General features: G+C 40.1%; 1 protein-coding gene across 1 annotated transcript; it reads left to right on the top strand.

Moving 5' to 3' along the window:
* The first annotated feature begins 3,787 nt into the window (after positions 1-3,787).
* On the top strand, positions 3,788-6,596 carry LOC146950345 (uncharacterized). The gene is made up of 3 exons (XM_085748630.1): positions 3,788-3,930; positions 4,190-4,659; positions 4,792-6,596. The coding sequence occupies exons 1-3, from the start codon at positions 3,788-3,790 to the stop codon at positions 6,594-6,596; spliced, it is 2,418 nt and encodes an 805-aa protein (XP_085604756.1).
* The last annotated feature ends 9,584 nt before the right edge of the window (positions 6,597-16,180 follow it).

Here is a 16,180-nt window from a genome sequence, read left to right as displayed (position 1 = left end):
CTTTTATTGAATGGTAATATTAAATTTATTTTTCTATTAAGTATGTATTTTTCAAGTTTTCAATTTATCAATATGATTATTTTTATGAATTTTAATATTAATTTCTTTTTCTCATTTGAATTCCCACCTGAAATTATTATATGTATATATATATATATATATATATATATATATATATATATATATATATATATTTGAAAAGAATGTTCTATATTTATTTGGAAAATATTAATATTTAAAATATCAATGCTATATTAAATGTTTTAGTTTTGACTTTTATTCATAATTATATATTGAATTTTCTACGTAATTAATGATTTTCATTATATGTAGTACGCGTTTTAGCTATATAAATAATGCGCCCATTTTTTACCCAAAAGAATAATGATAATTCTCCAATTTTTATTCAAAAATTAATAAAAATCTACCCATTTTATAATCTTTTAATATTCAATTAAATATTTTTAATACCTTATAAAAATTGCATTTATTTGGACTTTTCCAGACAAATAAAATCATGAGGTGTAAAATGGTCATCAACCATGTAACCTGTGGGACGGAGTTCAAATCTCTTTAGAGATAGTAAAATGGTCATATGTGATATTTTTAATAGTAATAATAATATAATTTTTTAGAAATAAAAAATTGTGTGTATGTGGCTACTAGTGCAGTAGTGGATAACATGACTCTACGTTTATAACATAAAATGAGCTTAATTCTAATGCATTGATAGTGTAGAAAAGTTTTCCTTATACTTGTATCTCGTCATATAAATATATCTGGATATATTTTAGAAGTCAATATAAAAAAAAGAGAGTGAGATATAATTTAATGTATGCGTAAAAAAAATCTAATTACAATATAAACATTAAAACCATGTAAAATTTAATAATTTTTAAAAAAATTTTAAAAAATTCTTCATCTCAATCATATTAAAAAACTTATGCACGGAAATTATAATAATTATTTACCATTCAAAATCATATATCAACATGTTGAAAATTTGTCCCAAAAAAAATAAACTTTCACAAAAAAAATAATGTCACACCACCACCAAAAAGAAGTTGATCCATTAATGAATGATGACTGATCCTCTTCGTATCCATTGTGGAAATGCTAATGAAGAATTGGATCATATTTTCAAATATTGTTCTTGGACAACAAAAAAAAAAGTATTCTTGGGCAGCTGCACACCCTAGGCTCAATGTGCCTTATAACCAACATAACCTTTTATTCTTATTGTCGATACATTTGTAAGACTCATATTTTTAGTAACATTCTTGTTTTTTAAAAAAAATGTTGCCTTGATTTTTCTTAAAAACACTAAGGCTAGATTAGGGTTTTGATGTACCTTAGCAAAGGAAAAAAAAGTTTATGGAAAGTTCAACATTAGACTACTTTCCATGATCTCAAGAAAATGAAGAAGACTACTCAATCATCATAGTGATGAGCTTACCTGATAAAATAAATAAGAGCAAAAAATATTTTTTTTTATTAAAATACGAATACAAATGACAATAATTTTGGTTTGTTTCTACAATGGTGAGTGATCCAAAGACAAATTATCAAATGCCTATTTATAGTCCAAGACCTACTAAATTTGTGCATCATCAGTAATATACAAGTCTTAAGAAAGTCAATTATACAAGACCATTAAAGTACACATAGTGTAACAACAAAACATGAATGAAGCGAAGTTGTTACGACCTTAATGTGGAGATACGATTGGCCATCACACTTTATGTTTTACTGACTTGATTCGTCATCTCCTGCGATTGATTGATGACGTTTTTTTTTTATCATTAAGCCATGTTTCTAAAGTGCTTTGCCTTTATTTCCCACTAATCTTGCATTGAAAAAATCTTCCATTATCATAACTTTAATTTTGGTAAACAAGAGTTCAACATTTGTGACTTTTTCATCAAGTTTCCACCATTTCTTCATATTATCTTGATTTATCCTATTTACTAAAAATAAAACAAAATGTAGTAAAGGTTCTTATAAAAACATAAATAAAAGTAATATTTTATTAAATAAAATAAAATGAAAAATATATAAAATAACATATTATCATCGATGCCATATGTCATGATATGCATGCTTGCATGCTATATTTTGGTAATGATGTTGTTTTTATATCATGTCCTCTATCTTTTTGCGTGAAAATATTTGGGATATATCCTCAGACGAAGGAAGAGCGCATGTTGAAAGTTGTCTACAAAGAGATAGTGACAAATGAGACCACCCTAATCACTCATCACCTAGTGATTGAGGTTTTAATATGACATCGAGCACATCTTTATACGAGAGTCATGAAGCGGTGACCTCATATCAACAAGGGGTACTGTTAATGCATTCCGTCATTTTTCAAAGGAATATAAATCTCTGATTCACTCCCTAAAGGTCTTAAGTACTTTTATGGGTACGTGTGGAAGGAGAAGGACAGTTGCTGGAGCGGCTTATCCAGGTGCTGTTACCATAAAATTAGTGACTCCAGTTGTTGGAGAAGATAACTTACCCTCGAGGAGAGCGAGAGGTAGGAGTACCATTTTTGCATGTTGTGGTTGATGTTATGGCACCTCAGTCTATAGTGCATGTGTGTCATAATATGCCCGTTGTGGAATCCCCCCACTAGAGAGTTTGAGGAGAATTTTGTTGACACTTATCTGATTTTCGAGGTTACCACCTACGTGGGTTGATCTAGTGAGTTTGGATTTCAAAACTCATATGTCAATGAGATCCCTATAAGGACATAGGTGATGGTGAGGTGTTATCCCAGATAAGTGGGGATTCTGATGGTTGTAGTTTATATGGTGGATCTGGTGGACATTATACATTTCCCTAATCTTGATCGATCAGAGACATGTTGGGATTAGACGAATTACTTTATTGGGATAAGATGTAGCTTTCTTTTGGGGCCTTCTATTTCTGGATATCTTTTGCGTACAATTTGACTTATTTTGGTGGTAGTTATTATGGATATTCTGACTGGTGAGGTAATTGTTTTTTATAGAGACTACAGTGAGGGAGGTATTAGAGCTAGTGCATAGCATCCAGTTTGGACATATCATGCCTAGTTTTTTTCTTTTAATATCATTAATTTTTTGTTATGGTTGTATATTGGATTGCACCTTTGCATTGTTGTCATCTGGCGTGCCTATTTTATATTATATTAGAGTAATGATATTTTGACATCCATTTGATGACAACTTTGTTGACAACCTTGTTTTTCTCACTTCTTATTGATCAAAAACAATGGAGAGAGAAAAAGGAAGAGAGATGATAACAACATCATGTGAGTATGAGAGAGAAAGTTGTCCAAAAGTTGTCAAAAAGTGGTTGTCAAAATATCATTTCTCATTATATTATTCAGTTATGTATATGTGAGAATGTCTTTATTAAACTGATTTCAATTCGTTGTAAATAGTTTCAGTTTAAAACAATTACTCTAATTTTATTTTGAAAAGCGACGACAATGATTATTTTCCACTTGAAGGCCTTTATCATGCACTAATGTGGACTACTGATCTTTATTTAGATAATATGGATTTTAAACTCGACTCAAAGCTAGTAGTCGACGCCTTTAATAAAGATAACAACCTAGAACTGAATTTGGTAGTATTATCCAAAGCTCTAATGAGACGTTTTCATTGTTTTTTCAAAACTCTGTGATCGAGTTTAACGTGCGGCAAGCAAATAGAATCATGGGTTAATAGTGTTTTACCCCCTGTAATATAGGTCATTTCCGGTTTTATACCCTGTAAAATTTTTTTTTTGATTTACTGTTATGAATCCTGAACAACTGGACCAAGATATGGATGATGAAGACCCAGCTGATGAAGACATCATGGTCCAGGCCTCTCAGATAAGGCCCAAACACAACAAGACCAGGCCCAATTATTTGAAAGACTATGTTGTGCCTATTAGGAAGTAGTTTGAATTACCTTGCCTAGTCACAATAATACTAGAATGTTCTTATTGCTCTACAGCTGTCCAAATTCTCTAGTCCTTTAGTTGATAGCTACCTACAGCTGTCCTAGTACTAGATAGAGTTGTTATCTTATATGTAAGAAACATTTTATTGAATAAAGGCAGGAAATAATTGAATCACTCATTGAGTCTACTCCACTCACGGAGCATATCTTATCTGTCTTTTCATTTCCATTCTGTTTATTCCTTTTCTTGTTAGAGTACCTTACATTGGTGCTTTTTCATTGAGTATGGACCCTCCTCCACCACCGGTAACAATGAACGAGATCCTCCATACCATGAATGAAATTCTCCAGACTCGACAAGCCTTTCGCACAGAAATGACAACAGTGAACACTGAGCTCAACCAACTTCGCACACGCTTCGGTCCACCTGGGTTCACTCCAGATCCGGGTCCGCAACATCCTTTTGCTCACACCTCCATCAAGCTCGACATACCCAGGTTTGATGGCACAGAACCTCTCAACTGGATCTTCAAAATCAAGCAGTTCTTCGAATTTCACCGAACACCTGAAGACCAGCGGTTGAGCATCGCGTCGTTTTACATGGAGGGCGACGCCCTTACGTGGTTTCAATGGATGTTCACTAATGGACAGCTCCATTCTTGGCCGGCTTTTCTACATGCGCTCGAACTCCGTTTTGCTCCATCTCAGTTCGAAGATCCAAAAGGTACTCTTTTTAAACTCTGTCAAAACACCACTGTGCGAGACTACTAAAACCGCTTCGAAACTCTTGCTAATCGTATCACCGGCTTAACGCCACAGTGTTACTTGAGTTGCTTCATTTCTGGGTTGAAACCAGAAATCAGACGCGAAGTGCAAGCATTTCAACCTGTATCTCTTTCTCATGCCATCAACTTGGCCAAACTCCAAGAAGAGAAAATCCAGGACAGAAACCCTTTCTATCGCCGCCATGAACAGAACTCAGCTTCTTCATCCTCAAATAACAACCCGCGACCATCATCACGCCCAAACCTCACTACAAGCCCTAACTCCACAAATACACAAAACCCCAATCCAACTGCCCCAAAGACACCACCATCCATCAAACGCCTATCGCCGGCAGAGCTCCAAGCCAGAAGAGAGAAGGGTCTTTGTTACTACTGCGATGACCGTTATCAGCCAGGTCACCGCTGTAAACGACAATTCTACCCACTGATTGTCGACCCTGAATGTCCTGACCCAGCAGAAGAGGTTATGACCCAACTCCTCATCAATGAGTCACAACCCGACACTACAATTGAACCGGTACCTGCCCCGGAACCGAATCCACAAATCAGCTACCATGCCCTCATGGGCCACACTATTCCACAAACCCTAAGGATATTGGGTCAGATCCATAAACACCCACTCACTGTTTTGGTGGATAGTGGAAGTACTCACAACTTCATACAAGATCGGGTTGCTAAACAGTTGGGCCTTCCCTTGCATCCAGCCCAAACATTTCAGGTCCTGGTTGGAAATGGCGAAGAACTACAGTGCACTTCTATGTGCCATCAAGTTTGTCTTTACTTAGACACACACCCCTTCCTGGTTGATCTCTTTGTGTTACCATTAAGCGGCGCAGAACTGGTGCAAGGAGTCCAATGGCTTAAGACCTTGGGGCTTGTCCTAACCGACTATGAAAAATTAACCATGTCCTTTTTCCGAGAAGGTCAGCTGATCCAACTTCTTGGACAACCTAAGCCCAGCCCTACAGAAGCTTCCCTTCACCAATTTCAACGCCTTATCTCTACCAATGCCATAGACACACTGTTAGCCTTTCACCCTAACCAACCACACACAGACTCACAAACCACAATCGAAACAACCAACCCCGAATTACACACACTATTATCATCCTACAACACCCTGTTTACTGCGCCATCAACATTACCACCTCAACACCTCATAAACCATCACATCACCTTACAAACAAACTCCAATCCGATCAATGTCCGCCCTTATCGCTACCCACACTTTCAAAAACAAGAAATAGAGTCACAAATCCAGGAGATGTTAACCCAGGGAATAATCCAACCCAGTTCTAGTGCTTTCTCCTCACCAGTTTTGCTTGTGCGAAAAAAGGATGGCACTTGGCGATTTTGCGTCGATTATCGAGCATTAAATGCCATCACCATCCGTGACCGCTTTCCAATTCCAGCAATTGATGAATTATTAGATGAGCTCTACGGCACTCAATGGTTTACAAAGCTTGACCTACGCTCCGGATACCATCAGATCCGCATGCATCTAGATGACATCCACAAGACCGCGTTTCGCACACATCAAGGGCATTACGAATTTCTGGTTATGCCTTTTGGATTATGCAACGCGCCGTCCACATTCCAGGGTTCCATGAACCAGATATTTGCTCCACATCTCCGTCGCTTTGTCATCGTCTTCTTTGATGATATCTTAGTGTACAACCGTACTTTCCGGGATCATCTTGCTCATTTGGATATTGTTTTTCGTTGTTTGCTGGACAACCAATTCTATCTTAAACAATCCAAATGTACCTTTGCACAAAACTCCATTGCTTACTTAGGCCATATCGTTTCAGCTGAAGGGGTAGGTCCAGATCCGGAAAAAAATACAAGCAATGCTCACATGGCCACCACCAAGTAATGTCAAACAACTCCGCGGATTCTTGGGACTTACGGGGTTTTACAAGAAATTTGTGCAATACTACGCATCTATTGCAGCCCCTCTCACAACATTACTCAAGAAAGACTCATTTACTTGGAATGAGGAAGCTCAATCAGCCTTTGACAAACTCAAAAAGGCTATGACTTGTGCCCCTGTCCTAGCACTTCCCAACTTTGAGGAAGAATTTACACTAGAGACTGACGCATCAGGCCTAGGGATGGGAGCTGTGTTATGTCAGAATGGCCATCCTATTTGCTTCTACAGCCACAAATTTTGCCCAAAAATGCTTACTGCATCCACCTATGTAAGGGAGTTATGTGCAATAACATCAGCAGTAAAGAAGTGGCGCACCTACTTATTGGGCAGAAAGTTCATTATTCATACGGATCAGAGGAGCTTGAGAGAGTTAATGACTCAAATCATTCAAACCCCAGAACAACAGTTTTACTTGGCTAAATTATTGGGTTTTTCCTGTGAAATAGTGTACAAGCCGAGAGCGCAAAACAAAGTTGCTGATGCTCTCTCTCGGATTCCTGACAGTACACCAACAATACTCTCCATCACTGTTCCCCATTGGGATTTTATTCACGCTCTCAGAAACTCTCTTCAGGAGAATCAGGACTATCAACAACTCCTGCGCGAAATCCAAGCACAACCGAACAATTTCCCCAATTTTCAGGTGATTAACGAGACTCTGTTCTTTCATGGCAAACTGTACCTTCCAGCAAACTCTCCTTTCAAACATATCCTCTTGGAAGAATTTCATTCATCTCAATTCGGGGGCCATAGTGGAATTCAGAAAACACTAGGGCGCCTTAAGGAGAATGTCTATTGGGATCACATGAAACAGGATGTAACAGACTTTGTCAAAGCATGCCCAATTTGCCAGCAAACGAAGATTCCAACACATCAACCATACGGGTTATTGCAACCCTTGCCAATTCCTCAAGGAGTTTGGGAAGATATCTCGCTCGACTTTATAGTAGGGCTCCCTTCCTTCCAAACCCACACTGTCATTCTTGTAGTTGTGGATAGGTTTTCGAAGGCTGCACATTTCGGGATGCTCCCAACACACTACAATGCTCTCAAAGTGGCAGATTTGTTTGCAAAAATGGTATGTAGGCTTCACGGTATGCCTCACAGCATCGTTTCTGACCGCGACCCCATATTTGTTAGCAAGTTTTGGAAGGAACTGTTTCGTTTATCCGGTACAAAGCTACGTATGTCTACGGCCTACCACCCTCAAAGCGACGGGCAAACTGAAATTGTGAACAAGGCGCTGCAACAGTACCTTCGCTGCTTTGTATTCGACCAACCAAACAAATGGGGGAATTATTTACATTGGGCGGAATGGCACTACAATTCTTCAATCCATACATCTACCGGACTATCCCCATTCCAAGTGGTATATGGCAAACCACCCCCATCCTTGCCTCAATACATTGCTGGTGCCACATTGGTGGAAGCAGTGGATGCTGAGATGACTTCAAGGGAACAGATCCTTCAGATTCTGCGCAAGAAATTGCAAAAAGCGCAAGACACCATGAAAAAGTTTGCTGACAGAAACAGGATTGACCATCCCTTTAAAGTGGGAGACTGGGTTTTTGTTAAGCTGCGCCCCTATAGGCAGACTTCAGTTGCAGGCCATAGAGTTCAAAAGCTTTCGAAACGTTACTATGGACCGTTCAAAATTGCTAAAACTTTGGGAGAGGTGGCCTTTGAGATTGCACTACCCCCAGATAGCAAAATACATCATGTATTCCATGTTTCGCAACTCAAGCCATGCCATGACAGTTCCCAACCACAGCTGGAACTGCCCTCGAACTCCTTGCACAATCAGCCTATCATCCAACCTCTTGCAATTGTCGATTGGAAGGAATCTGTTGCAGAAAATGGAGTCTCTGTCTTGGTGCAATGGAGCGGCCTTTTCCCAGAAGATGCAACGTGGGAACCTTTAGCAGACATCCTTGCTGCCTATCCAAACCTTCACCTTGAGGACAAGTTGTTTGTGCAAGGAGTGGAGGATGTTATGAATCCTGAACAACTGGACCAAGATATGGATGATGAAGACCCAGCTGATGAAGACATCATGGTCCAGGCCTCTCAGATAAGGCCCAAACGCAACAAGACCAGGCCCAATTATTTGAAAGACTATGTGGTGCCTATCAAGAAGTAGTTTGAATTACCTTGCCTAGTCACAATAATACTAGAATGTTCTTATTGCTCTAAAGCTGTCCAAATCCTCTAGTCCTTTAGTTGATAGCTACCTACAGCTGTCCTAGTACTAGATAGAGTTGTTATCTTATATGTAAGAAACATTTTATTGAATAAAGGCAGGAAATAATTGAATCACTCATTGAGTCTACTCCACTCACGGAGCATATCTTATCTGTCTTTTCATTTCCATTCTGTTTATTCCTTTTCTTGTTAGAGTACCTTACATTTACCCCCTGTAAAATATTTTTGTTTTGATTTACCCCCCCTAATAGGTCATTCAAAAACCAATTTTTTTTATTTTTTTCTTCAGAAATTCTGGTTTTTGAATGACCTATTTGGGGGTAAATCAAAACAAAAATATTTTACAGGGGGTAAATCAAAAAAAATATTTTACAGGGTGTAAAACCGAAAATGACTTATATTACAGGGGGTAAAGCACCATCAACCCTAGAATCATTAATGCTTTAGCGAAAGATTCTCCATAATATGCTAGCTCCCATGTGTTCCTTAATGTACCATCATATATTTCTCCTATGATTGATAATGAAATGCAATGAGTCTTTTACTTTCAAAAGGATAATTTTGTCATTTGTAAATAAATATAAGGATAATTATGTCAATATAATTAAAATTGTTTAGCCCGTCTCTCTTTCCTGCCCCTCCAAAAAACTTCAATTTTCACTACAAGAAACATTGCAGTTTGCCAGGGGCGGATTCCCTGGGACAGCAGCAAAAAGCCTTGTGAAAATGACGTTTTCCAGGGGCTGAATCCAACGCCTTATCTCTACCAATGCCATAGACACACTGTTAGCCTTTCACCCTAACCAACCACACACAGACTCACAAACCACAATCGAAACAACCAACCCCGAATTACACACACTATTATCATCCTACAACACCCTGTTTACTGCGCCATCAACATTACCACCTCAACACCTCATAAACCATCACATCACCTTACAAACAAACTCCAATCCGATCAATGTCCGCCCTTATCGCTACCCACACTTTCAAAAACAAGAAATAGAGTCACAAATCCAGGAGATGTTAACCCAGGGAATAATCCAACCCAGTTCTAGTGCTTTCTCCTCACCAGTTTTGCTTGTGCGAAAAAAGGATGACACTTGGCGATTTTGCGTCGATTATCGAGCATTAAATGCCATCACCATCCGTGACCGCTTTCCAATTCCAGCAATTGATGAATTATTAGATGAGCTCTACGGCACTCAATGGTTTACAAAGCTTGACCTACGCTCCGGATACCATCAGATCCGCATGCATCCAGATGACATCCACAAGACCGCGTTTCGCACACATCAAGGGCATTACGAATTTCTGGTTATGCCTTTTGGATTATGCAACGCGCCGTCCACATTCCAGGGTTCCATGAACCAGATATTTGCTCCACATCTCCGTCGCTTTGTCATCGTCTTCTTTGATGATATCTTAGTGTACAACCGTACTTTCCGGGATCATCTTGCTCATTTGGATATTGTTTTTCGTTGTTTGTTGGACAACCAATTCTATCTTAAACAATCCAAATGTACCTTTGCACAAAACTCCATTGCTTACTTAGGCCATATCGTTTCAGCTGAAGGGGTAGGTCCAGATCCGGAAAAAATACAAGCAATGCTCACATGGCCACCACCAAGTAATGTCAAACAACTCCGCGGATTCTTGGGACTTACGGGGTTTTACAAGAAATTTGTGCAATACTACGCATCTATTGCAGCCCCTCTCACAGCATTACTCAAGAAAGACTCATTTACTTGGAATGAGGAAGCTCAATCAGCCTTTGACAAACTCAAAAAGGCTATGACTTGTGCCCCTGTCCTAGCACTTCCCAACTTTGAGGAAGAATTTACACTAGAGACTGACGCATCAGGCCTAGGGATGGGAGCTGTGTTATGTCAGAATGGCCATCCTATTTGCTTCTACAGCCACAAATTTTGCCCAAAAATGCTTACTGCATCCACCTATGTAAGGGAGTTATGTGCAATAACATCAGCAGTAAAGAAGTGGCGCACCTACTTATTGGGCAGAAAGTTCATTATTCATACGGATCAGAGGAGCTTGAGAGAGTTAATGACTCAAATCATTCAAACCCCAGAACAACAGTTTTACTTGGCTAAATTATTGGGTTTTTCCTGTGAAATAGTGTACAAGCCGAGAGCGCAAAACAAAGTTGCTGATGCTCTCTCTCGGATTCCTGACAGTACACCAACAATACTCTCCATCACTGTTCCCCATTGGGATTTTATTCACGCTCTCAGAAACTCTCTTCAGGAGAATCAGGACTATCAACAACTCCTGCGCGAAATCCAAGCACAACCGAACAATTTCCCCAATTTTCAGGTGATTAACGAGACTCTGTTCTTTCATGGCAAACTGTACCTTCCAGCAAACTCTCCTTTCAAACATATCCTCTTGGAAGAATTTCATTCATCTCAATTCGGGGGCCATAGTGGAATTCAGAAAACACTAGGGCGCCTTAAGGAGAATGTCTATTGGGATCACATGAAACAGGATGTAACAGACTTTGTCAAAGCATGCCCAATTTGCCAGCAAACGAAGATTCCAACACATCAACCATACGGGTTATTGCAACCCTTGCCAATTCCTCAAGGAGTTTGGGAAGATATCTCGCTCGACTTTATAGTAGGGCTCCCTTCCTTCCAAACCCACACTGTCATTCTTGTAGTTGTGGATAGGTTTTCGAAGGCTGCACATTTCGGGATGCTCCCAACACACTACAATGCTCTCAAAGTGGCAGATTTGTTTGCAAAAATGGTATGTAGGCTTCACGGTATGCCTCACAGCATCGTTTCTGACCGCGACCCCATATTTGTTAGCAAGTTTTGGAAGGAACTGTTTCGTTTATCCGGTACAAAGCTACGTATGTCTACGGCCTACCACCCTCAAAGCGACGGGCAAACTGAAATTGTGAACAAGGCGCTGCAACAGTACCTTCGCTGCTTTGTATTCGACCAACCAAACAAATGGGGGAATTATTTACATTGGGCGGAATGGCACTACAATTCTTCAATCCATACATCTACCGGACTATCCCCATTCCAAGTGGTATATGGCAAACCACCCTCATCCTTGCCTCAATACATTGCTGGTGCCACGTTGGTGGAAGCAGTGGATGCTGAGATGACTTCAAGGGAACAGATCCTTCAGATTCTGCGCAAGAAATTGCAAAAAGCGCAAGACACCATGAAAAAGTTTGCTGACAGAAACAGGATTGACCATCCCTTTAAAGTGGGAGACTGGGTTTTTGTTAAGCTACGCCCCTATAGGCAGACTTCAGTTGCAGGCCATAGAGTTCAAAAGCTTTCGAAACGTTACTATGGACCGTTCAAAATTGCTAAAACTTTGGGAGAGGTGGCCTTTGAGATTGCACTACCCCCAGATAGCAAAATACATCATGTATTCCATGTTTCGCAACTCAAGCCATGCCATGACAGTTCCCAACCACAGCTGGAACTGCCCTCGAACTCCTTGCACAATCAGCCTATCATCCAACCTCTTGCAATTGTCGATTGGAAGGAATCTGTTGCAGAAAATGGAGTCTCTGTCTTGGTGCAATGGAGCGGCCTTTTCCCAGAAGATGCAACGTGGGAACCTTTAGCAAACATCCTTGCTGCCTATCCAAACCTTCACCTTGAGGACAAGTTGTTTGTGCAAGGAGTGGAGGATGTTATGAATCCTGAACAACTGGACCAAGATATGGATGATGAAGACCCAGCTGATGAAGACATCATGGTCCAGGCCTCTCAGATAAGGCCCAAACGCAACAAGACCAGGCCCAATTATTTGAAAGACTATGTGGTGCCTATCAGGAAGTAGTTTGAATTACCTTGCCTAGTCACAATAATACTAGAATGTTCTTATTGCTCTACAGCTGTCCAAATTCTCTAGTCCTTTAGTTGATAGCTACCTACAGCTGTCCTAGTACTAGATAGAGTAGTTATCTTATATGTAAGAAACATTTTATTGAATAAAGGCAGGAAATAATTGAATCACTCATTGAGTCTACTCCACTCACGGAGCATATCTTATCTGTCTTTTCATTTCCATTCTGTTTATTCCTTTTCTTGTTAGAGTACCTTACATTTACCCCCTGTAAAATATTTTTGTTTTGATTTACCCCCCCTAATAGGTCATTCAAAAACCAATTTTTTTTATTTTTTTCTTCAGAAATTCTGGTTTTTGAATGACCTATTTGGGGGTAAATCAAAACAAAAATATTTTACAGGGGGTAAATCAAAAAAAATATTTTACAGGGTGTAAAACCGAAAATGACTTATATTACAGGGGGTAAAGCACCATCAACCCTAGAATCATTAATGCTTTAGCGAAAGATTCTCCATAATATGCTAGCTCCCATGTGTTCCTTAATGTACCATCATATATTTCTCCTATGATTGATAATGAAATGCAATGAGTCTTTTACTTTCAAAAGGATAATTTTGTCATTTGTAAATAAATATAAGGATAATTATGTCAATATAATTAAAATTGTTTAGCCCGTCTCTCTTTCCTGCCCCTCCAAAAAACTTCAATTTTCACTACAAGAAACATTGCAGTTTGCCAGGGGCGGATTCCCTGGGACAGCAGCAAAAAGCCTTGTGAAAATGACGTTTTCCAGGGGCTGAATCCAACGCCTTATCTCTACCAATGCCATAGACACACTGTTAGCCTTTCACCCTAACCAACCACACACAGACTCACAAACCACAATCGAAACAACCAACCCCGAATTACACACACTATTATCATCCTACAACACCCTGTTTACTGCGCCATCAACATTACCACCTCAACACCTCATAAACCATCACATCACCTTACAAACAAACTCCAATCCGATCAATGTCCGCCCTTATCGCTACCCACACTTTCAAAAACAAGAAATAGAGTCACAAATCCAGGAGATGTTAACCCAGGGAATAATCCAACCCAGTTCTAGTGCTTTCTCCTCACCAGTTTTGCTTGTGCGAAAAAAGGATGACACTTGGCGATTTTGCGTCGATTATCGAGCATTAAATGCCATCACCATCCGTGACCGCTTTCCAATTCCAGCAATTGATGAATTATTAGATGAGCTCTACGGCACTCAATGGTTTACAAAGCTTGACCTACGCTCCGGATACCATCAGATCCGCATGCATCCAGATGACATCCACAAGACCGCGTTTCGCACACATCAAGGGCATTACGAATTTCTGGTTATGCCTTTTGGATTATGCAACGCGCCGTCCACATTCCAGGGTTCCATGAACCAGATATTTGCTCCACATCTCCGTCGCTTTGTCATCGTCTTCTTTGATGATATCTTAGTGTACAACCGTACTTTCCGGGATCATCTTGCTCATTTGGATATTGTTTTTCGTTGTTTGTTGGACAACCAATTCTATCTTAAACAATCCAAATGTACCTTTGCACAAAACTCCATTGCTTACTTAGGCCATATCGTTTCAGCTGAAGGGGTAGGTCCAGATCCGGAAAAAATACAAGCAATGCTCACATGGCCACCACCAAGTAATGTCAAACAACTCCGCGGATTCTTGGGACTTACGGGGTTTTACAAGAAATTTGTGCAATACTACGCATCTATTGCAGCCCCTCTCACAGCATTACTCAAGAAAGACTCATTTACTTGGAATGAGGAAGCTCAATCAGCCTTTGACAAACTCAAAAAGGCTATGACTTGTGCCCCTGTCCTAGCACTTCCCAACTTTGAGGAAGAATTTACACTAGAGACTGACGCATCAGGCCTAGGGATGGGAGCTGTGTTATGTCAGAATGGCCATCCTATTTGCTTCTACAGCCACAAATTTTGCCCAAAAATGCTTACTGCATCCACCTATGTAAGGGAGTTATGTGCAATAACATCAGCAGTAAAGAAGTGGCGCACCTACTTATTGGGCAGAAAGTTCATTATTCATACGGATCAGAGGAGCTTGAGAGAGTTAATGACTCAAATCATTCAAACCCCAGAACAACAGTTTTACTTGGCTAAATTATTGGGTTTTTCCTGTGAAATAGTGTACAAGCCGAGAGCGCAAAACAAAGTTGCTGATGCTCTCTCTCGGATTCCTGACAGTACACCAACAATACTCTCCATCACTGTTCCCCATTGGGATTTTATTCACGCTCTCAGAAACTCTCTTCAGGAGAATCAGGACTATCAACAACTCCTGCGCGAAATCCAAGCACAACCGAACAATTTCCCCAATTTTCAGGTGATTAACGAGACTCTGTTCTTTCATGGCAAACTGTACCTTCCAGCAAACTCTCCTTTCAAACATATCCTCTTGGAAGAATTTCATTCATCTCAATTCGGGGGCCATAGTGGAATTCAGAAAACACTAGGGCGCCTTAAGGAGAATGTCTATTGGGATCACATGAAACAGGATGTAACAGACTTTGTCAAAGCATGCCCAATTTGCCAGCAAACGAAGATTCCAACACATCAACCATACGGGTTATTGCAACCCTTGCCAATTCCTCAAGGAGTTTGGGAAGATATCTCGCTCGACTTTATAGTAGGGCTCCCTTCCTTCCAAACCCACACTGTCATTCTTGTAGTTGTGGATAGGTTTTCGAAGGCTGCACATTTCGGGATGCTCCCAACACACTACAATGCTCTCAAAGTGGCAGATTTGTTTGCAAAAATGGTATGTAGGCTTCACGGTATGCCTCACAGCATCGTTTCTGACCGCGACCCCATATTTGTTAGCAAGTTTTGGAAGGAACTGTTTCGTTTATCCGGTACAAAGCTACGTATGTCTACGGCCTACCACCCTCAAAGCGACGGGCAAACTGAAATTGTGAACAAGGCGCTGCAACAGTACCTTCGCTGCTTTGTATTCGACCAACCAAACAAATGGGGGAATTATTTACATTGGGCGGAATGGCACTACAATTCTTCAATCCATACATCTACCGGACTATCCCCATTCCAAGTGGTATATGGCAAACCACCCCCATCCTTGCCTCAATACATTGCTGGTGCCACGTTGGTGGAAGCAGTGGATGCTGAGATGACTTCAAGGGAACAGATCCTTCAGATTCTGCGCAAGAAATTGCAAAAAGCGCAAGACACCATGAAAAAGTTTGCTGACAGAAACAGGATTGACCATCCCTTTAAAGTGGGAGACTGGGTTTTTGTTAAGCTGCGCCCCTATAGGCAGACTTCAGTTGCAGGCCATAGAGTTCAAAAGCTTTCGAAACGTTACTATGGACCGTTCAAAATTGCTAAAACTTTGGGAGAGGTGGCCTTTGAGATTGCACTACCCCCAGATAGCAAAATACATCATGTATTCCATGTTTCG

This window comes from Medicago sativa, chromosome 2 (genome assembly GCF_051527215.1).
Source record: "Medicago sativa cultivar Bolivia chromosome 2, Bolivia_mono, whole genome shotgun sequence".
Taxonomy (NCBI): domain Eukaryota; kingdom Viridiplantae; phylum Streptophyta; class Magnoliopsida; order Fabales; family Fabaceae; genus Medicago; species Medicago sativa.
The sequence above is the reverse complement of the archived record's forward strand: the minus strand, read 5'-3'. Positions and strand labels throughout refer to the sequence as shown.